This window comes from Hyaena hyaena, unplaced genomic scaffold (genome assembly GCF_003009895.1).
Source record: "Hyaena hyaena isolate Hyena2069 unplaced genomic scaffold, ASM300989v1 scaffold_806, whole genome shotgun sequence".
NCBI classification, from domain to species: domain Eukaryota; kingdom Metazoa; phylum Chordata; class Mammalia; order Carnivora; family Hyaenidae; genus Hyaena; species Hyaena hyaena.
This window is the reverse complement of record NW_024081440.1, coordinates 90,824-114,137: the sequence shown is the minus strand read 5'-3', so window position 1 is coordinate 114,137 and position 23,314 is coordinate 90,824. Positions and strand designations below refer to the sequence as shown.

The 23,314-nt window shown below is 34.4% G+C and overlaps 1 protein-coding gene across 3 annotated transcripts in view; it reads left to right on the top strand.

Moving 5' to 3' along the window:
• XRN1 (5'-3' exoribonuclease 1) overlaps positions 1-23,314 on the top strand; it is a 121,775-nt gene that overhangs the window by 14,966 nt on the left and 83,495 nt on the right. For 2 of the 3 annotated variants that reach the window (XM_039219313.1, XM_039219312.1), the window contains exons 3-16: positions 590-687; positions 1,880-1,989; positions 2,080-2,190; positions 3,894-3,976; positions 6,641-6,728; positions 6,812-6,980; positions 7,864-7,931; positions 8,236-8,373; positions 11,304-11,370; positions 11,585-11,690; positions 14,681-14,770; positions 16,708-16,864; positions 18,271-18,390; positions 22,087-22,256. In XM_039219313.1, coding sequence (XP_039075244.1) covers positions 590-687; positions 1,880-1,989; positions 2,080-2,190; positions 3,894-3,976; positions 6,641-6,728; positions 6,812-6,980; positions 7,864-7,931; positions 8,236-8,373; positions 11,304-11,370; positions 11,585-11,690; positions 14,681-14,770; positions 16,708-16,864; positions 18,271-18,390; positions 22,087-22,256 — 1,575 coding nt within the window. Of the gene's footprint in view, positions 1-589; positions 688-1,879; positions 1,990-2,079; positions 2,191-3,893; positions 3,977-6,640; positions 6,729-6,811; positions 6,981-7,863; positions 7,932-8,235; positions 8,374-11,303; positions 11,371-11,584; positions 11,691-14,680; positions 14,771-16,707; positions 16,865-18,270; positions 18,391-22,086; positions 22,257-23,314 lie in introns of those variants that run through there. The other variant, XM_039219314.1, reaches the window with a different exon arrangement.

Below are 23,314 nucleotides of genomic sequence, written 5' to 3'. Positions count from 1 at the left end.
CTTATTTGTATACTTTTGAGTTATGTTAAGGAAAGAATTATAAGTATTTGTATTGTTCTGGATCAGTTTCAAAAGAATTACTTTGGGGCACCAGAGTGGCTCAGTTGGTTAAACATCCAACTACAGCTTAGGTCATGATCTCTTGGTTTGTGAGTTTCGAGCCCCATGTAGGGCTCTGTGCTGACAGCTCAGAACCTGCTGCCTGCTTAGATTCTGTGTCCCTCTCTTGTTCTGCTCCTCCCCCACTCATGGTCACTCGTTCTCTCTCAAGAATAAATAAACATTTTAAAAAAATTTTAAAGAACTACTTTGTAAATATATGTAAAAAATATTTGTAAAAATTTGTCAATTTTATAGTGTTGTAATGTTCTCCTATAGTTATCTGAAAAACTCAATTCTTTAAGTAAATAACAATTCTGTGGCTCATCTTTATCAATTATAATCATTTCAAAACTTGTGTTATGTTTCGAACCTCAAATTGGTTAATTAATATTTTAGTTTAAAAAGTGTCTAAATAACAGTTTGTTTTATGTAAAAATCTGTGCTTTTTCCTAAAATCCTTAAGATATTTTTTCCCTTAATATTTAAGGTCAGCAAAAGAGGCAGAAGACAAAATAAAGAAGGCGTTAGAAAAAGGAGAAACTCTTCCTACAGAGGCCAGATTTGATTCCAACTGTATTACACCAGGTAAATTCACTGAGAGAAAAATTCTAAGAGATTTAAATGTAAATGTAAATTTTTTTCAGATGTATTCTAGTCTGTATTTTGTCCTTAAGAGTCCATTTGCGGTTTTCCCAGTTGTGTCTCCTCATGAGATATCTTGATTACCTTGATAATAAGTGCTCCTCTAAAGACCCACAGTAGGGATTTACAGAGGTTGATAAAAAGCAGCTGTGGACAGGACTGTCCCAGATGAACACCCTTCCAAACATACAAGGATCTTACAAGATCCATCATACTCCCACCATTAGTATGAAAACTGACCCAGTGAAATTGAGTCATGTTCATGGACCTGGCTTGTTGTTTTTGGGATAAGAAACCCATTCTCCTAGTCCAGAGCACTTACTATTGTATTTCTTAAAGGCAGTCAAAAATTCTGTGACTTTAAGAATAAATGAATTTATCAGTATTATAAGTTTAATATAACTTTTATATGCAACAACATACTTTGTACTTACTAGAGCTTGTCTAACACATTATCTTCTTTTACTTTGAAAAAATCTTAAAATCTCATTTTCTCATGACTTCTTTACTAACTATGGTAATTTTGTCTTTCATTTAAGTGTTCTTATCATACATTGCTTGATTTAATAACCAGTTTTATCCTGATGTGGTTTAAGACTGTGTTGCCTTTGACTATTGACCCTCTGGACTTTTCCTGAATCACTGTAAATTCAGTTTCCAGAATAGTAATTTTCCGGGTAAACAGTAATAATAATAATAGTTGTTGTTATTGTTGTTGTTATTAGCAATCTGACTAAAACTACAGGCCTTAAAAAACATTCAGAAGCCAGCAGAGGAAATAGAAGATTGAGGTCATTAGAGAGTTGAAACTCTGCCCTTGTGTGAAGATACTGAAACATACTTCTGAGGCAGTCGTAACATTTCTTGATTTACCTACATGAAATTAACTTCATTTTACAGTGAGCAGTGAAATGAGAAGCAGTTGTAATATTTTCTAGGGAAAGGTACAAAATTACTTGCTTTTAAAGATAAGCATGAGGGGTTTTCCTTTGGAGGAATACCTAGGTATTTCCTGGACACTCAGATCTAATTTCATGTTGTCTCTGGGAACTCACTCTTTTTTATGTCTCTCTCAGATTAAACTTTTTATTTTTATTTTTTTCAGATTAAACTTTTTAAAACTTTTTATTTATAGGGACTGAATTCATGGCCAGGTTACATGAACACCTGAAGTATTTTGTAAATATGAAAATTTCTACAGATAAGTCGTGGCAAGGAGTTACCATCTACTTCTCAGGCCATGAGGTTATTATCTTTTTTTATTTAAAGATATTTTTAAATTTAATATTCTAACGTATAGTATATTACCACATTTTTTTTTAAACACATATTTAGACTCCCGGAGAAGGAGAACATAAAATCATGGAATTTATCAGATCTGAGAAAGCAAAGCCAGATCATGATCCAAACACCAGACATTGTCTTTATGGTTTAGATGCTGACTTGGTAGGTATAACATTTGTTTTTATTATAACCTTATGCCATTGTAGTTAAATATCTAAGAGACTTCTATAAGAAGCTTTCTGGCTGTAGAAACAAATATTGGAGACATGATAATGATTGCTACTTCTGCTATTAGCAAAGTTTAAAACAATTAGAAAATGAAGTCTTTTGAGGCACCTGGATGGCTCAGTCAGTTAAGCATCCAAACCAAAACATTTGGTTTTCGCTTAGGTCATGATCCCACAGTTCAAGAGTTCAAGTCCCATATCAGGCCCTGTGCTAACAGTGCAAACCTGCTTAGGATTCTCTCTCGCTCTCTCTCTCTACCTCTCCTCCACTCGCATGCGCACCCTCTCACAAAATACATAAATAAAATTTTAAAAAAACCTCTTTTGCCATAATTTATGATCAGCAGGTCTCTATAATTTTCACACTTGGCTGGTCCTAGTGCTATGAGTACTCTGCTGTGATCAGGGTAGAGGGGGCTTTTTAACCTCATGCTTGATACATAACTTTTAATAATACCTGATCTGATAACTCCATGACCCAAATAACTTTACTTTTTTTGTTTAAACTTTTTATTATGGAAATTTTCAAACATGAAGTACAGAAGATAATACAATGAAACTTTATATAGCCTTTATCCACCTTAAATAATTTTCAACCTAAAATAAATACTCTACCTTAAATATTATATAATTTTCCTTTTCTTATCCCTAGCCATCTATTTCCTTTCTCCTACTTCGCTTGACTCTTGAAGTATATTCCAGGCATTATATCATTTAATCTTTCTCTAAAGGAGAAGAGCTGTTTAAAATAAATAACCACAATGCCATTATCCTACATAAAAATTAACAATCACTGTTTAATATACAAATAACCATTTGGTATTCACATTTTCCTGATTGCTTCAGAAATGTTTCATCTTGTTTTGTATGAATCAAGAATGAAATAAACAATATATGTTTATATATATATTGATTGATATGTCTCACTAGACTATTTGAATGACTTACTTTGGACATTAGAATACTATATGAGAGGGGCATCTGGGTGACTCATTTGGTTCAGCATTCCACTTTTGATTTTGACTCAGGTTGTGATCTCAGGGTTGTGAGATTGAGCCTGCATTTGGCTCAGTGCTTGTACAGAGTCTGCTTAAGACTCTCTCTCTCCTTGACTCTGCCCCTACTAACCTTGTGTATGCACTCTCTTTCTCTAAAATAGAAAAGGAAAGGAAAGAATACTATAATACTATATGAGAAAATTAAATGAAAATGACCTTTTCTAGGTGTTTTTCTTTAAATTTTCACATGGTAGAGGTATTCTGTCCTCCAGAAGAATCTTACATTCCTCTATCATGGAAAGCTACAACTTCTAATTTCTTACCCATTTTCCCCATGGCACATGGAAAGGTGTGAAAACCTAGAGAAGGTTTTGGGGATTTTTGTGGGGGGTGGGCAGAGTGGCAGTTACAGCGGTGATGTCAGTCTAAGGTAAACATTTTTTCTTAGAAAAATACATTCATTTTAGCCCATTCATAACTTGGGAGTGGACCAAATTTTGATATTTATATAATGTGCTGATGTTTTTATTAAATAAGCATCTTTTTTCTACATAGAAATGTTTTTTATTTAATTGCTTTTATGAACCTGATACTATAAAAAACAAGAGAATAGAAACAGTTTTTAATCATTTTTCAACAGATCATGCTTGGATTAACAAGTCATGAGGCACATTTCTCTCTTTTAAGAGAAGAGGTTCGGTTTGGTGGCAAAAAGACACAAAGGTAAATCATACTGCATATATGTTAAAAGAAAGAACAATTAAATTAAGAATAATGGCCATTTAACAGATAAATGATCTGTAAAGAGTTTCTCCCATTCATTTTTATTCTGCTGATAGTGTCATTTGATGCACAAAATTTTTAATTGTGACAATGTCCATTCTGTTTTTTCTTTTGTTGCTTGTACTTTTAGCGTAATATCCAAGAAATTGCCAAATCTAATGTCATAATGTGTTTTCCCATTTTAGGAGTTTTGTAGTTTTAGCTCTTAGGTTTAGGGCTTTTGTCCATGTTATGAATTACTATATTTTGTAAAAGGGCCAACTTCATTCTTTTGCACGTGGATATCCAGTTTTCCCAAAATCATTTGTTAAAAATACTGTCTTTTCCCCATTGAGTGGTCTTGGCACTGTGGTCAAAAACCACTTGACCATATATGCAAGGGTTTATTCCTGGGCCCTGTATTCTATTCACTTGATCTCTATGTTTGTCTTTATGCCTTACCACCATATTTTTATTACTGAAGCTTTGTAGTAAGTTTTGAAATCTGAAAGGGTGAGACCTCCAACTTTGTTTGCCTTTTTCAGGATTACTTTGACTGTTTGGGTTCTCATGAGCTTAATAATTTTTAGGATGGATTTTTTATTTGTGTAAAAAATGTTATTGGGATTTTTTTTTGTTTGTGTGGAAAAATGTGATTGGGATGGCATTGATTCTGTACTTCCTTTGGGTGCTATTTACAGTTTTATAGTAAGTCTTCCAATTAATCAGTGCAGAATGTTCTCCAATTATTGTGTCTTCTTTAATTTCTTTTGGAGGTGTTTTATAGTTTTAATATATAAGCCTTGCTCTGTGTTTTTTTATTTGTTTTTGCTTTTATTTAAAAAAATGTTTTGATGGGGGCGCCTGAGTGGCTTAGTCGGTTAAGTGTCCGACTTTCGCTTAGGTCATGATCTCACGGTTCGTGGGTTCGAGCCCCGCGTCAGGCTCTGTGCTGACTGCCAGCTCAGAGCCAGGAGCCTATTTCAGAGTCTGTATCTCCCTCTCTCTCTGACCCTCCCCTGCTCGCACTGTCTCTCTCTCTCTCTCTCTCTCTCTCCTAGAAATAAATAAAAATATTTTTAAAAAAATGTTTCGATGTAGTCACTATTCTGTACATTACATCTCCAGGACTTAATTATCTTAAAGTTTTCACCTTTTGGCCACCTTCACCCATTTTGCCTCGCCCTCACTTTTCTACCTCTGGGACCCATCTTTCTTCTCTATCTATGATTTTGGGTTTTTTGCCTCTATTTTTTTTTCTTTTGCCTCCTTGGTCAGACAGTTTCTTCCTAAATTTTTACTCTTTTGAGTGGTATTCTAAATAGAATTGTTTCTTAATTTCTTTTTTGGATTGTTTTTGCTGGTATGTAGAAACACAGCTGATTTTTATGTGTTGATCTTGTATCCTGCAACTTTTGTGGATTCTGTGGGATTTTCTGTGTATGGAATCATGGCATCTGTAAACAGAGATAATTTTACTTCTTTTTCAGTTTGTATTGCCTCTTATTTCTTTGCTTGCCTAATTGCCCTGGCTAGGACTTCTAGTATTGTGTTGAAGAACTATAGTGAAAATGGGCATCTTTGTCTTGTTCCTGATCTTAGAAGGAAAGCTTTCAGTCTTCTACCATTGAATATGATATTAGATTGGTGTTTTCCATAAATTCCTTTGTTCATGTTTAGGAAGTTCCCTTCTTACTTGACTAAGTACTTTTATCATTGAAGGGTATTGAATTTAACAAATGTTTTCTTTGCTAGTTAATGGTATGGTGTTTTTTCCTTTGTTTATTAATGTGATCTATTACATTGATTTATTTTCTTACATTGAGCCATCCTTGCATTCCTGGGATAGATCCACTTGCTCATGATACATAATTCTTTTAAAACACTATTGTCAGTTTAGGGATGCCTGGTTGGCTCAGTCGGTTAAGTGTCAGACTTCCAGCTAAGGTCATGATCTCCTAGTTCGTGCGTTCAAGCCTCACATCAGTCTCTGTGCTGACAGCTCAGAGCCTGGAGCCTGCTTCGGCTTCTGTGCCCCCCTCTTTCTCTGTCCCTTCCCTGCTCGCACTCTGTCTCTCTCTCTCAAAAATTAATAAGCATTAAAAAATTTTTAAATGCTATTGTCACTTTATATTCTTACTTCTGGTTAAGCTTGGAGTACTGGCCAGTAACTAGGAATATAGGTCCCTATACCAAGCCCGGGAAAGATAAGAAGAAAGGAGTGATGAAGATTCATCATTGAAGCCTTTGTCTGTACTGCAGTAGGCAGAAAAGTATATATACTCATTTATATGTATGCCTTCTGCTTGTGGCCAGCCTTCAGTGGTCCAGATCCCACTGGTTCCTTAAATCAGTTATCTATTATTTAGGCCTTCTTCATCCTAAGAATCGTTCCACAGAAAGCATCATGCAGACTAATTATTTTGAACTTTATGTTATATCTATTATAATTATACTTTTATCTTTTATCTTTAGCTACCCTGCAGCTTTCATATAAATTACATGCCTAGATTTTAAGGATTAATTATCTTCTAATGATAAGTTTTATTTTAAGCTTCACTGCATTTTTTAAATTGAACCTTAAAGATGTAACTAACTCTATATTGATCATCTGACTGATTACAGGGTATGCGCACCAGAAGAAACCACATTTCACCTCCTACATTTGTCTTTAATGAGAGAGTATATTGACTATGAGTTTTCATTATTGAAAGTAAGTATTAATATAGCTCTGGTACAAAGAAAATGTGCAAGAAGAATTTCCATACAAGTTGACTTTTTTCCATTTTGCTATAGGACAAGATCACATTTAAATATGATATTGAAAGGATAATAGATGATTGGATTTTGATGGGATTTCTTGTTGGCAATGATTTTATCCCTCATCTACCTCATTTACATATTAATCATGATGCACTGCCTCTTCTTTATGGAACATATATTACCATCCTGCCAGAACTTGGTGGTAAGAAAAGTTTAATATTATTTTGAAAAGACTACTTTAATTTAGCACTCAGCTAACCCTAAAAATGTCACTCAGTTTATTAGATTATTGCATGCACAGCTAACGTAGGGAAAAAATTGGGAGTTTCTTTTGGTCTAAGGCACTAAGCTCTGAGGTTGTAATTTTCAGTGGTTCACAAGAAAAGAAAATGACAAGAGTTAAGCAGCCTCGTTTATTGATACCTAACTAATCTCTGCCTTTGATTATTTAAGAAAGATGTACACTGAGGGAAAGAGAAGCACCTGAGTGGCTCAGTCAGTTAAGCGTCCAACTTCCACTCAGGTCATAATTGCACAGCTCCTGAGTTCAAGCCCTCCATCAGTCTCTGTGCTGACAGCTCAGAGCCTAAATCCTGCTTCACATTCTGTGTCTCCCTCTCTCTCTGTCCCTCCCCTACTTGTGCTCTGTCTCTGTCCTCTAAAAAGTAAATATTAAAAAAAATTAAAATGAGGGAAAGATTTTTCATTTAAAATGAGAAATTGATAAACAGTGGAGAATGCTGAATAAAGTGGACAACAGAATAGCAGGGCATTAGTTCTTCTCAACTTAACATATCAAGTAAGTAATCTGTATAGATTCTAGAACATATTTAAGTTATCAAATGTTGGAAATGTAGGAGGATTATTATGTGAACCTAGAATTTATTTTGCTTTAGTTCTTATGTATTTTATATTATAATAACATGAAGCTCACAGAAACTAGTACCAGTTATATTGCCCATTTGAGTGTTTTTCTTGATTAGTAGAATGTCAACATGAAACATTTTGTAAAAAAGAATTTTATAGAATTGTTTCAAAAAAATAACATCAGCTTTTAGTAGATATTTAGTTTTTGTTCCTTTTAGGTTATATTAATGAAAATGGATATCTCAACTTACCTCGATTTGAGAAATACCTTGTGAAACTGTCAGACGTAAGTAACCAGGTATTATTTTCCTGTTCCAGGATAGCTATAAATGGTCAGAAACCAATTACATAGTACTTAAAAAGTTTTGGTACTTTTACTCCAATTGATCATTCTGAATAGTTTCACCTAAATTATTTTTATTTTTATTTGCTTTTTTATTTTAATTTTCATAATAGTAGATGAAGTCCTCATGTGCATAAAAAAGAAACATTCTTTGATTTCCTATGCCCCATAAGTAGCAACAGTTTCATTTGTATTCTTTCAGACATACTTCAGTTATTTTTAAATGAATTTAAATATTTTTGTATAGTTTGATCGGGAACACTTCAGTGAAGTTTTTGTGGACCTAAAGTGGTTTGAAAGCAAAGTTGGTAACAAGTACCTCAATGAAGCAGCAGGTGTCGCAGCAGAAGAAGCCAAGAGCTACAAGGAAAAGAAAAAATCAAAGGTATCTATTTCTTAGGTGTCCTTTCGTGTTTTTAGCTGTTAAACTAAACTGATATTCTATGCTCCTCACTTTTCTTCTTATTTTTGGAGTTGCCTCATTTCATTTCATTTCTTATCTTTTTCTATGGAACATTTAAAAATCTGGTTTCTTCTCTATTAGATTCTATCATTTTGTTGTTGTTTTTATTTATTTCTGAGAGAGAGAGAGAAAGAGAGAGTGTGTGTGTGTGTGTGTGTGTGTATAACCAGGGGAGGATCAGGGAGACACAGAATCTGAAACAGGCTCCAGGCTCTGAGCTGGCTGTCAACACAGAGCCCAACGCGGGAGGCTCGTACCCATGAACTGTGAGATCATGACCTGAGCCGAAGTCGGACACTTAACGGACTGAGCCACCCAGGCGCTCCTAGATCCTATCATTTAAATCTGATCTTTAAAAGTCAACTTCTCTTGGGGTGGCAGGTCAACTCAGTCGGTTAAGTGTCCGACTTCGGCTCAGGTCATGATCTCAGGTTCGTGGGTTTGAGCCTCATGTCGGGCTCTGTACTGACAGCCAGCTCAGAACCTTGGAGGCTGTTTCAGATTCTTTATCTCCCTCTCTCTCTGACCCTCCCCTGCTCATGCTGTCTCTCTCTCTCTCTCTCTGAAATAAATAAAACATTAAAAATAATAATAAATAAATAAAAATCAACTTCTCTCTTTTTTAATGTTTATTTTATTATTTTTTAAATTATGTTTTTAATGTTTATTTTTGAAGGAGAGAGAGAGACAGAGCTCAAACGGGGAGAGAGGTGGAGATAGAGGGGGACACAGGATCTGAAGCAAGCTCCAGGCTCTGAACTGTCAGCACAGAGCCTGAAGCGGGGCTCGAACTCACAAACAACAAGATCATGACCTGGGCCGAAGTCAGACACTTAACCGACTGAACCACCCAGGTGCTACAATGATTATTTTTTTTTGAGAGAAGAAAGAACATGAACAGGGGAGGGACAGAGAGAGAGGGAGACACAGAATCTGAAGCAGGCTTCAGGCTCTGAGCTGTCAGCACAATGCCCAACATGGGGCTCGAACTCACAAGCTGTGAGTTCATGACCAGAGCCAAAGTCAGACTCTTAACCGACTGAGCCACCCAGGCACCTCTAAAAATCAACTTCTTATTTTCACCTTTGAAAAAGAACATTCTGTTTTCTTTGGTCATCCATTCTATTAGTAAGTGTAGCAAAACTTCTAAATATAATTGCCCAAAAAATTAGTTACCTTTTGTAAAATGTGGGTACTTATACAACATTTAATATTGAGATGTTAACTAGATCAGTGATTTTTCTATAGAAATATAAAATATAACCATAGGCTAGATTAGGAGAAATTATTACACAGTATGTAATAAATACTAGGTGTTCAATAAATTAATGATTGAATCATTGAGAATATGCTAATACCCTATAAAACATCACTAATAAACTTAAGGAATGTCTTATGTGTATTAGTGTGGAAAATAAACCTCTTCTGAAGCTTTCTGAACTTTGGAAGCTTTTGGGTTCTGATAAAATTGAGGAGTTTCCTGCACTCTCCTTTCTATACTGGTTCTATTTAGGTTCAAGCTTAGTAACTCTTGCTCCAGAAAGAGCAGTTACCCTGATTTTCTCTAATGTATTCCTAATTGGTTAGCTTTCCTTATTGGAACTTAAGAGCGGTCAGTTTGCATTCTACTATGTTATTTCTCTTAAGAAAACAAGCTCAGCAACTTTTTGGGAATCTGTACTCAAAAAATTACACCTCAGTAATCCCTGGCTCTACCCGTCTCAACTCCTTCCTTAAGCTTCCCAAGTCTTCAGGCTTATGTAGTTAACATTAGGGACACTGACAAAATGAGAGGAACTAGAAGAAAAGCCCAAGCCCAGGAAGTTAGCAGAGGCCTTAGTTTGGATAAACAAAAGGGAATGGGGATAAGGGAATAGGAAGAACTAATGAGAGTCCCTGGCAGTAGATAGGCAATCAGAAAATAAAAGAGAGAAAAGTTGAGATCATAAGGGAGGAAAAACAGATGGGCAGGATGTGATGAAATAAGAGAACTATAGAAAAGCAAGTGAGTTGCATGAGAGAAAAATTTAGAAGTGGAGAATAGTTAACAGTTATAAAAATGACAGAATCCAGGGGGCACCTGGGTGGCTCAGTTGGTTAAGACTCCAACTTTGGCTCAGGTCATGAGCTTATTGTTTGCGAGTTCCAGCCCCACACTGGGCTCCGTTCTAATAGCTCAGAGCCTGGAGTCTGCTTCAAATTCTGTGTCTCCCTCTGCTCCTCCCCTGCTGTGCTTGGTCTCTCAAAAATAAATAAATAAACATTTTAAAAAGGTAAAAAAAAATATATATATATATATACATATATATATATAAAAGAATGACAGAATCAGGGACACTGAAAATCTGTAATCAGTGGAATCAATTATAAATGAATAGATTATGTTAATACAATAGATGAGAATTACCTCTTACATATTTTTGAGAGTCCTGAATGTTAAGTTCTATATAATAAAGATTTAGAGAACAAGTGATATAAAACAAAAAATATTACACAGTATTTGAGGATTTTCATTTATATTTTTTTCTTGAGAGAGAGACAGTACATAGTACATGCACATGTAAATGTCCACCAATGGGGTAGGGGCAGAGGGAGAGAATCTTTGGGCGTGGAGCCCAAAGCATGGCTTGATCTTACAAATTGAGATCATGACCTGAACCAAAATCAAGAGTTGGACACATAGCTAACTGAGCCACCCAGGCACCCCCAAGATTATTTCTTAAATAAACTTTTACAGTGTATCACTAAAGGGACATTCAGTTCTTTTTAGTATTTTTTAAATGTCCCTGTTAAGTGTCTTACTTTGAAATACATCTTGCCATTAATTTTATATTGATTTATAATTTTTGTAGGGCCAGGAAAACTCTTCCATATGTTGGGCTGCTTTAGACAAAAATGGAGAAGTGGTAACTTCTAAGGGTGAGTACAACCTCTATATTCAACATATGTTATTTTTTTTACAGAACAGTTATTATTTCTTTCCTTAATAAGTACTAATTTCAATAATAGTGTATAGAACAGATTTCTGTGATAGTATATAAGCATCTGCTTTGATACGTATTTATCAAAGCATTAGGTGGAAAAACAGAGTATTCGTAATTGTCAGTCACTATCTTTCTGGTCTTTTTTCCAGATAATTTAGAAGATGAGACTGAAGATGATGACCTATTTGAAACTGAGTTTAGACAATATAAAAGAACATATTACATGACGAAGATGGGAGTTGATGTAGTATCTGAGTACGTTTTTGCCAATGTTTTTACTTTAAAATAGAAAAAAAATCAGATTTTGTATTCAGAAAACAACATGATAGTTAAAGTAGTGGGAGAGGAGAATTCTTTGTTATGTAAATTATTGTAGTGTCAATCTTTCAACTACCATGGTTTTGGAGGTGATATTAACTGATGTGTTATATTCCTATGATAAAAATTGCCAAGTAGAAAATGGTTAGTTTTGTTTCTGCTTTTCATTTTCCAAACACACATCACACTTACTACAAAGACTAACTCGCTTGGCCCCAGGCTAATACCTAGTCTAAAAGTTCCTTAAGAACTTGACCTCTAGAATGGTGGCTTTAACACTTTATTTTGTTTTATTTTTAAATGTTTATTTATTTTTGAGACACAGAGAGACAGAGAATGAGCAGAGGAGGGACAGAGAGAAAGGGAGACACAGAATCTGAAGCAGGCTCCGGTCTCTGAGCTGTCAGCACAGAGCCCGACGGGGGCTCAAACCCATGAACCGCGAGATCATGACCTGATCATGACGCTTAACCAACTGAACCACCCAGGTGCCCCTGTGGCTTTCACACTTTTAAACTGCAGCCCACGATAGGAACTACATATGTTTGTGTTTTATGTAATTAACAAAATCTTAAAAAGTGCTTACCAAGTGCCAGGTGCTATTCTAAACATTTTTAAAATACGGACTTAATTAATTCTCACAATTCATTAAGATAAGTAAATTATTACTATTTTACAATAGAAGAAGTTAAGGAATTGAGAGCCTTCTTTTTTTAAAGTGGATTCTTTTTTTTTTTAGAGAGTTTATTTTTAAGTAATCTGTACTCAATATGGAGCTCAAACTTACAACCTCAAGATTGATAGTTGCATGCTCTACTAACTGAGCTAGCCAGGCACCCCAGGGAATCAACAGGCTTAAAATGACTTGTCTAAGGTGACATAGTCAATGAGTGGCAGAGCCAGGATTTGAACACAGGGAGTCTGGCTCCAGATTTAATATTCTCTCTCTCTTTTTTAAAAAATGTTTATTTTTTTATTATTATTTGTTTTTTAGTAATCTCTATACCCAACATGGAGCTCAAACTGACAACTCTGAGATCAAGAGTCACAAGCTCTTCCAACTGAGTAGCCAGGCACCCCCAGAATTTATACTCTTGACCACTAGATGAGGCTACTTCTCTATAAGTGAAATAAGAGCTTCATGAAATGCCATTACCCTTTTTCATGCTCACATATTATACATAGATATTTTCTATACCATTATTTTTTAATATAATCAACTACTAAGTACTAGATATTTTCTAGAGTCTGCCCAGAAATAGACCCAAGCTTTCAGACATTGCCTTATATACTCTCAGACTGTCTTCTAGTCTAGAAATAGTCTTTCTGGTCTATATTCACACTGACCTGCAGTAACTAGAGGTAGAGGAATTCTAGTACAAGTCACCAAATCATTTGAAGCTTTGTCAACTACTGTTAGCATGTAAGACTTTGGAGACTCGAGAAATGAAATATTTAAAATAGTTATGCTTCTAATCCTTTATTTAATCCTTATATTTCCTTGATTACAGTTATGTAGTGATATAATATCTGCTGTTGACACTAAATGCTTAATTTGATAGTTAACAAATCTGTTTTATTTCCCTTTTCTTTTATATATTAAACTATAGGGTTATGAAAATGTGATACCATTTATTTGCCTAGCAAATAAGCAAATCTTCTAAAATTATTATATTTGATGTTTTTTCCAGGAGTAATGGTAGTGTTCTTCCTTAATTACTGATGAGAATATAAGTTGGTAAAATTATTTGGAAAGTACATACCCAAAAAGTTTTAAAATATTTATCCCTTTGACTCAACAATTCTAATTATTAATCTACTTAAAAATATAAACTTAGACAGAAGATCCTTATACAAAGGATGTTTATTACAAAGTTTTTTTTAATAGTACAGAATTAGAAATTATCTACATGTTTTCATAATCATGTCCATCTCCTCTTTGTCACAGTCACCATCTTGCCATAACACTGTCTCCAGAATCTGTAGACCTGCTAAACCGGTACTTATAAAAAGTTCATAATAATTTAGAAAGAGAGTTATAGTATATTACTAAATACAAATTTCAAAAGCAGGACACAAAATCATATATACAGTACACTCTCATTATTATTAACCAAAAAAAAAAAAACACAAAACACACCCGGGCACAGCAAAAAGACTGAAAAGAAATATACCAAAATATAATGGTAATTGCTGTTAGGTGATAAAAATGCTTTTCTTCATTAATAATGAGAAATTTTTCATTTTTAAATGTGTTACCTCCCAGAAATACTGAGATCTGGAAATTCTAATTGCATCTCTACCTGAATTTTGGTAACAGACACTAATAGGTTTATGGCTACTTTTTGGCTTTAGCCAAAGGCTCATGTGTGTGTGTCTGTGTATGTCTGTGTCTGTATTGTGTGTAGGAGTAATTTTACCTTAAATTATGGTCTTTGAGACAGAAAGAATTAGAGGGAATTTTGTTCAGTGGGTATAATAGCACTGTTCAACTTGTGTTCTAGCTGCTGTAACCAGATTTTAGTCTTCTTGGTTTCCTCCTGGGATTCATACTCCCTGATAGTTTCCCATCCCTGTCTCCCATCATACCCTATTTAGGAGTGGTAGTACCACTTTTTAGAAAGCTTCTTTGGCTATATCCTCAAACTTTAAATCACAGGTATAGTACATTGACTGAATAAATATGCATAGTAGGTTTAAGTCTTCTAATAGTCACTTTAGGAAAACTATATGGCAGAACTTCAGTCTGATAGGATGGAATTTGTTTTAAATAATATTTTGGAATTTTTCTGATTACAGTGTTTAACTTATTCATTGATTACATAAAACATATGTGAGGCTGAGTGAATCAGATATCATGCTCTAGAGATAAATGACCTGTCTTCAAACATTAATGTTATAATGAAAATATTCTTTTCTGTTTTTAGTGACTTTCTGGCTGATCAAGCTGCTTGTTATGTTCAGGCAATACAGTGGATTTTGCACTATTACTATCATGGAGTTCAGTCCTGGAGCTGGTGAGGGAATAAAACAAAAATAAAGTTTTGATTTTTTTTTTTTTAAATAATGAGTCATTCTGTAATCTCATTTGGGGTTCTCCTTTCTTTTTATTTCTACTTATGGTGGCATTTTATAAAAGACATATATGGCCAAGTTTAAATGAATTATTGGTAATCTTGTCTTATAGGAAAATACTTTTTTTTAAAGACCTTTGTGTAAAAAAGACACTTCCAGCCCTAGCAGATGACCAATAGTGAAAGCTCTTTAAATCGAAGGATTTAAAATTCTGTATCATATTGAATAGGCTGTGACAAACTCTTGATAATTATTGGGTCTGAGTGATGGTTATATATGGTTGTTCATTATATTTTTTGCTACATTATTGTATGTTTGAAAAACTTTTTCTATTGAGTGATTATTAAAGAATGGGTTATTTGAATGTTATACTGGGAAAGGTAAAAAAGAAAGGAGAAAGGAATTATTTGCTTTTCCTGGAAATAGTAATAATCATACTTCCTCTTCCAGCAAGTTCCATCTACATTTCCAAACCATCCACCAAAATAGAAAAATAACAAACCCAGGGAAAAGTAGAGACTTTTAGGTGATGAGATAGTTTGTTTTGTTTTGATAGCACCTTTGCTAGGCTTAAAGCACCACACAGCAAAACAAACCAGTGCAAATTATGTGTAATAATTATGATTTCACTTAATAACCTTTTAAAAAATCTTTGCAACTAAATTCTTAGGGTTTCTCTGAAGAGCATTCTGTTGATGAAAATCCTTGGTTTGCCATTTTTTAATAGGATGAGTGTAAGCTATTCCTATTATTTATCAGACATTAAGGCCAGGCACTTAAAAAGCATGTTCTCATATTATCCTCACCACTATATAAGTATTGTTGTCTGACTTTTACAGAAGAGGATCATTTATCTTTATTACTTTAGAAGGTAATCTTTTTTTTTTTAATATTTTATTTTATTTTTGAGGGATAGAACACAAGCAGGGGAAGGGCAGAGAGAGAGGGAGACACAGAATCTGAAGCAGGCTCCAGGCTCTGAGCTGTCAGCACAGAGCCTGATGTGGGGATTGAACTCACAAACTGCGAGATCATGACCTGAGCTGAAGTCGGACGCTTAACCAACTGAGCACCGAGGTGCCCCTAAAGAATGTCATATACCCAAGAATCAAGTCTAAGCCTGTCTGATTCCGAAGTCTATACATTTTCCATTTTCCATGCCATTTCTGCCTCCTAAACTTTCTCATCCTTTTGAAATATGTCATAATTGTGGAATATAAAAATATTATTTTTTAGTATACTTAGTAAAATATTAAGAACATTATAATTTTTAAAAAATTGTGTGTTCAAGGCTTTATAAAAATATTTATACCTGTAGTTAAAAACAGCATGTATGATTGATAAATGGTTTAATCCTATCACAAACATAATAATAATATATATCAATTCAAAGATAAAAGTTCTTAGAGCTGGCTAGTAACAGCCACATTAGTTCAGACTCCCTGTTCTCTCTATGCTCTTGAGAGAGGCTCCATCTCATGTGTGCTCTAACTGAAATGAAAGTCTTCTCACTACCTCATTACTTCATTCCAAGAATGATTCACACTCAATACCTTAGAAGCTAAAAGAACACATATATATTTATTTATATATATATATAGTCCATACTATATATATATCATATATTACATGATACATCCCAATTTTGGAAATGTAAAATTATACTTTGAAAATTAAGGAAATAATAACATTTGTTGCCACCACATGACCTAAATTTTCTAACATTGCTGATGTCTTAAATCAAGTGATAGAATTATGAGTGACAGTTTTTTTCCTTTAGAGTTATTGCTGTGTTTTTAAATAAGGAAACGTATATATTTAATATATTGACCTGTTTCATAAAGTTGCCAATTGTTTAAAACTCAGTTTTGTTTTATAGGTATTATCCCTACCATTATGCGCCTTTCCTATCTGATATCCGCAACATCAGTACACTCAAAATCCATTTTGAACTAGGAAAACCTTTTAAGCCATTTGAACAGCTTCTTGCTGTACTTCCAGCAGCTAGCAAAAACTTACTTCCTGCATGCTACCAGGTGGGTTTTAAACTTAAATGTTTTTATGTCCCTTTTGATACTTAAGAGCTTCTTATCAAAGCCTAGAAATGTAATACCCAAACTTCTTTAATAGCTAAATATATGATTTACAGTTTCAAATATAGTATTCTTACACAAATGTTTTGAAAAGTAACCCCTTGATTTAAAAATGGATACAAATTTTCATAAACCATTCAGACCATGGCTTCTTTATTTTCAGCACCTTTAAGCACATTTTCAGTTTGTCTCTGCACTGATGAACTTAAACTATGACAGGCAAAATCTGAAGCCATTTGCTTTGTCCAAACAATTATGAATGCATTCCTGTTCTTTTACCCTTTCCCTGTTAGAATAGAGATGGTTCTATTGAGTCATTATTTCAACAGAAGTATTATCTCAGTTTATATTTAGATTTTAAGCATTTCTTTTATCAAATTGTGGAATGAAAGGCTTTTCTCTGGTTAATATAGTTTACCTAATGGGAGAAAGATATTTCAGGAGTGATTAGGTCACCAAAGTTATACTAAGCCTACTCAATTGATTCTGACAGCAGACTTCTTTTAGTTCTTTTAGGATGTCGATCTTTTATTCTAATTATGTGGTCTGGTCCCAAGAACTAGAGTACATGAACATAGACACACATGCACACAAGAAGTGGAGTGTACACACACACACACACACACACACACACACACACACACACCGCTTGTGTTGTTTGACCATCAAGGTCCATTCTTAATCTTTCTAAAACATAATCTGTCCTTCATCCAGTCCTCTGGGCTCCCTTTCCTCTTAAGTTTGATGCTTTTATCCCTACCTTCAGATACATTAAAGATTGATATTCAGCTACTCTCGACCAGTTTAATCATGCAGGTATTTTACAGCCACATCTGTTGATTGTTCTGTGTCCATGCCATACTGTGTATTAAATATTTTGAGTATTACTCTGAAAAATATGCTGCTCTGTTTCTTTAAAAAATGCTACATACAGTTCTTATATTACTTAACAGAATCAATTGATTAGGACACAAAAATAAACTGTTTAAGGTTAAAAATGGAGGACTATTGGAAGCCTGTGAAATGAAGTCTGAAAACAGAATTTAAGTGAACTCTGTAAAGTGATAAGACAACAAAAGAGAGAAATGGTAAAGTTGAAATTCAGAATAAAGATGTTTTTACTGTATAATTAGGTCATTGGAATGGCAAAGTGATGAGTAGCAGCGAGATTAGAAGTCTCATAGTTGAAAATGAAAATATAGCAAGTATATTGCAATATTTCTAAAATGTAAAAATTTAGTTTTGCTTTGCTTAGGAATTTTAAACTGTAGCATGATCAAGTATTGTAAATATATTAACAAAAAGTTATATTGATATTCTTTTATTTCTGTTATTTTATCTTTCTGTAGCACTTGATGACCAGTGAAGACTCACCAATTATAGAATATTATCCGCCTGATTTTAAAACTGACCTAAATGGGAAACAACAGGAATGGGAAGCGGTGGTCCTAATCCCTTTTATTGATGAGGTCAGTGAATGAAATAGTTATATATACACACATATATTCCTTTTATTTATTATCCATTCCAAGTTTTTTTTTAATTCCATGTAGTTACCATACAGTGTAAAATTAGTTACAGGTGCATAATTTAGCGATTCATCACTTACATACAATACCTGGTGCTCATCGCATCAGGTGTCCTCCTTAATCCCCATCCCTTATTTAACTCCTCTCCACACTGCGCCCACCTCCCTCCAGTAATCATCAGTTTTTTCTCTGCAGTTAAAACTCTTTTTCTTGGTTTGCCTCTTTTTTATTCCTCTTTTGTTCATTTGTTTTGTTTCTTAAATTCCACATGTGAGTGAAATCATATGATATTTGTCTTTCTCTGACTTATTTTGCTTAGTATAATACTCTCTAGCTCCATCCACGTCATTACCAAAAAAAAAAAAAAGGAAAAAGTTTTACAATAAATTATCTAAGCTTCCTACCACAAAAAGCTAAAAAAAAAAAAAGAGAGAGAGAAAGAGAGAGAAATTAAACCCACACTAAGCAGAATAAAGGAAACAATAAAGACAGGAACAGAAATCCATGGAAAATGAGCAAACAATAGAGAAAAATCAGCAGAACCAAAAGCTGGTTCTTTAAAAAGATTAATAAAATTGATAAAATCTAGGTAGATTGATCAAGATGTGGGGAGAGGGGGGACAAAAGGGAGAGAGAAACAGATCAGATGAATTGCTGATATTAGGAATGGAAGAGGAGATATCCTGTCGATATTAAATATATTAAAAGGACAGTTAAAGAATATTGTGAACAGTATTATTTGAACATACTTAATAACCTTGATGAAATGAACACATATCTTTGAAGACACAATTGAGCAAAACTAAGAAAAAAATATTTAATCTGAATAGTCCTCTTTCTTTTAAAGACATAATTTAAATTCATAATTTAAAACCTTCCCACAGAGAAAATTCTCAGCTCAGATGTGTTTACTTGTGAATTCTAGCAAACATTAAAGGAAGAAAAAATACCACTTTCACACAAACTTTTGCAAAACAGAAGAGGAAAAGTCACTCTCCAGTATATTTTAAATAAGGCACTGTATTTTTTTGCCATCTTTTTTTTTAAGTAAACTTTAGACCCAACATCGAGCTCAAACTTATGACCCAAGATCAAGTGTCACATACTCTACTGACTGAGCCAGCCAGGTGCCCCTTTCAACATACTCGATTGGACCAGCATAACCCAGATACCCAAACTAGACAGTCTGCTATAGTCTACCCTTGGGCAAAAATTCACATCCTATCCAAATAAAAACACACTGAGCTCTCCCAAAAATCTCATCTCATTATACATAAGACTCAGAATCTAGAATTTCATCTTTAAATTTTTTATTTTACAATCTTTTACAGATTTTGCTACTTCTTTCCTCTTGATACCACTTTTTGTATAACTGCTTTGAAAATGGCATAGACAATTATTGGACTAAAAGTCTAGGAGGCCACTCTGGAAAATAGTTCAGGAATTTCTTGTAAAGTTAAACATACATTTACTATTCAAACCCAGCAGTCATACTCCTGGATATTTATCATAGAAAAATGAAAACTGTTCACACAAAAACCTGTGCACAAATATTCAGAGCAATTTATTTGTAATAACCCAAACTGGAAAAAATTCAGATGACCTTTAATGAGATAGTAGATAAATAAAAGGTAGTATATCCACATAATAGAGTATTACTCAGCAATATAAAGAGCTATTGATATAAACAACTTCGATGAAAACAGTTAATTCACTCGAGTGAAAAACGTTCAAATCAGAATGCTATGTATTATATGGTTCCATTTATGTAATATTCTTTTTTTCCTATGGAGATAGTTTATTGAATACACCACAAGGGGGCCACCCAGGCAGGACAGCACAGGAAAGGGTCTTTGCCTATAATATTCTTGAAATGACAAAATTATTGTGATGTAAAACATGCAGCGGTTGCTAGGGGTTACAATTGGAGATAGGGTGTGATTATAAAGAAAGAACAAGGAGCTTCTTTATAATGATGTAACAGTTGCGTATTCCAGTGTTAGTGGTGGTTTATGAATCTATACATATGATAAAAGTTTCATAGCACTGTACACATAAAAAACACATACAAACCAGTGAAATCTGAGTAAAGCTTTAGTTAGAAGGGTTGTACTAATGTCATTATCCTGGTTTTGAGAATGTACTTGAGGCTATGTGTATGAGGTTATCATTGGAAAAAGCTGGATGAAAGGTACATGGGAACACTCTGTACTAATTTTGCAACTTGTGAATCTTCATCTTTTTTGCCACTATACATGATGTTGTGATAAAAATACCTGTGTATTTATGTATTTTGTTTGTTTATTTGCTTGTCTATGCAATCTTAGGTGCTGGAGGTTTTTTTTTTTTTTTTTAAGATAGATTCCCAAAAGCAGGATAGCTTAGTTAATGGGAATGTGTATTTTTATTTTTTTGAATATTCTTTTTCAAAAAAACTAGTCTAATTCACCCAATATTTAAAAATTTTTTTAATGTTTTATTTATTTCTGAAAGAGGGAGAGACAGTGTGAGCAGGGGAGGGTCAGAGAGAGAGGAAGACACAGAATCTGAAGCAGGCTCCAGGCTCTGAGCTAGCTGTCAGCACAGAGCCCCACGCAGGGCTCGAACCCATGAGCCATGTGATCATGACCTGAGCTGAAGTCGGACGCTCAACTGACCTAGCCACCCAGGAGCCCCTCATTCACCCAGTATTTAGTCCCTACTTCTCTACCTCTCCAGGCCTGGATATAATTGCTTCAGTTAATTTTTGGCCAATCTCTTGATTATGAGTGCTATTTTATTATTATTCAATTTTACTTTTCTCTCAACCCTAATTTGAATATTTTGTGTGTGTATGTGCTTGCCCTTTGCATTTTCCCTTCTGTAAATTGCCTGTTTATATCCTTTCCCTCATTTTCCTTTCTTGATTTTTATCGATTCTTGGAATGTTAGGAATATTCTTTTCCAGAATGGCATATGTGTCTTGATTTGCTGATGAATCTTCTGTCACATACGTTATGTATTGTTTAAAAATTTCTTGAGGCTCTTGGGTGGCTCAGTCAGTTGAGCGTCCAGCTTCAACTTAGGTCATGATCTTGTGGTTCATGAGTTTGAGCCTTGTATAGGCAGGCTCTCTCCTGTCAGCGCAGAGCCCACTTGGATCCTCCGTCCCCCTCTCTCTCTGCCCCTCACCTGCTCATGTGCGCACCAGTGCTCTCTCTCTCTCAAAAATAAACATTTAAAAAGTTATCTTTTAAGTTAAAACAAATGTCTTTTTCCTTAAAACTGTTGGATTTTCTCTAATCTTACTTAAATAAGAATTTATCACCTCAAATTACTGATACTCTCCTAGGTTTTCTTCTAATATTGTCTTATTACTCTAATGATGTAACAGTTGCGTATTCCAGTGTTAGTGGTGGTATATGGTAGGAAGTTGGGAGTGTATGTGCTTTTTCTTCCAGCTGGATAGGTAGTTGTGACAGCCCCATTATTTTATTTATTTTATTTTATTTTATTTTATTTTTTGAGAGAGTTAAGATTTTTGTTTTTCAAGAACACAAATAATGAATCTGTGCAATGCAGGAAAAGATCTATTCTGTATGTTGAGATTACAGAATTTTTATACTTTTAACCCCTATCTCCAATCTTTAAATTTAGAAGCGATTGTTGGAAGCCATGGAAACATGTAACCACTCCCTCAAAAAGGAAGAGAGGAAAAGAAACCAACATAGTGAGTGCCTAATGTGCTGGTATGATAGAGACACAGAATTCATCTACCCCTCACCATGGCCAGAAAAATTCCCTGCCATAGAACGTTGTTGCACAAGGTAATGTTATTTGGTAATTTTTCAACTATAGCAAGGAGCTCCCTCTGGAGCCTGGGGGAAGCTTTTGAATATCTATTTAGAGAATTAACAAATAATTTATGATAGTTATAGTTAGTTGATAATGAATTACACCCAACTTGCCAAAGATCATACCATGGTCAGATTCTGTTTCTCTCTGTCTTCTGTTAAACTTGATGTTTTTTAGTTTTTCTGCTTTTTGTTGTTTTTTTTAGTTTTTCCTCTTTAGTGTTTATATGTATTCCCCCTCAAGAGGAGATTCAATTTTTGTTTCTACTGTCAGTGTTTACTTTGATGTGTTATGACTTTGCATCTTATATTCCCAACCACCCAACTGGAAAGAAGAGAAAAATAATAAAAGTGTTCTTATATTTTCTTGCCTGAAATTCATTTTTTCTTTTTCTTCTTCATTAAAATGTTTTTGTTGGTTTTTTTCTCTCCTTTTCCCTGCAAATAATTTACCCAGATGGCAGCTAAAGTGACTATCTCTCAGTTATGCTTTTCCCTTTTTTCTTTTATTTGGAACATAACCTCAAGATTTATTGGCTTCATAATGTAACATAATATGAAGCTTAGAACTGGATCGTGTTGGCCCTTTTTCTTCTTATCTCCTTCCAGTTCAAAATGCTTGCATCTCTTATGGACACGTAGGTGGCTTAGTCGGTTAAGCGTCTGACTCTTGACTTAAGATCGGGTCATGATCTCATGGTTCATGGATTTGACCCCCATGCTTCACTGATAGCACAGAACCTGCTTCGGATTCTCTCTCTCTCCATTTGTCTCTTCCCTCCCCTTTTGGCACATGCGTTCTCTCCTCCCTCCATCCCCCTCTACTGTGCTCCACCTTGCTTAAAATAAATAAATAAACTTAAAAAATGCTTGTATCTCTTCATATTCAGCAGTGTCTTAGATTTGCAGTTGGGCTCAACACATTCAAGCCTCAGCACAATATTCTTTGTAGTTTTAACCTTTTTCTGGAAAATCATCTTAGTTTGCCCACTATAGCCACTCTACTTCCTGTCATAACACCACTTTCCAAG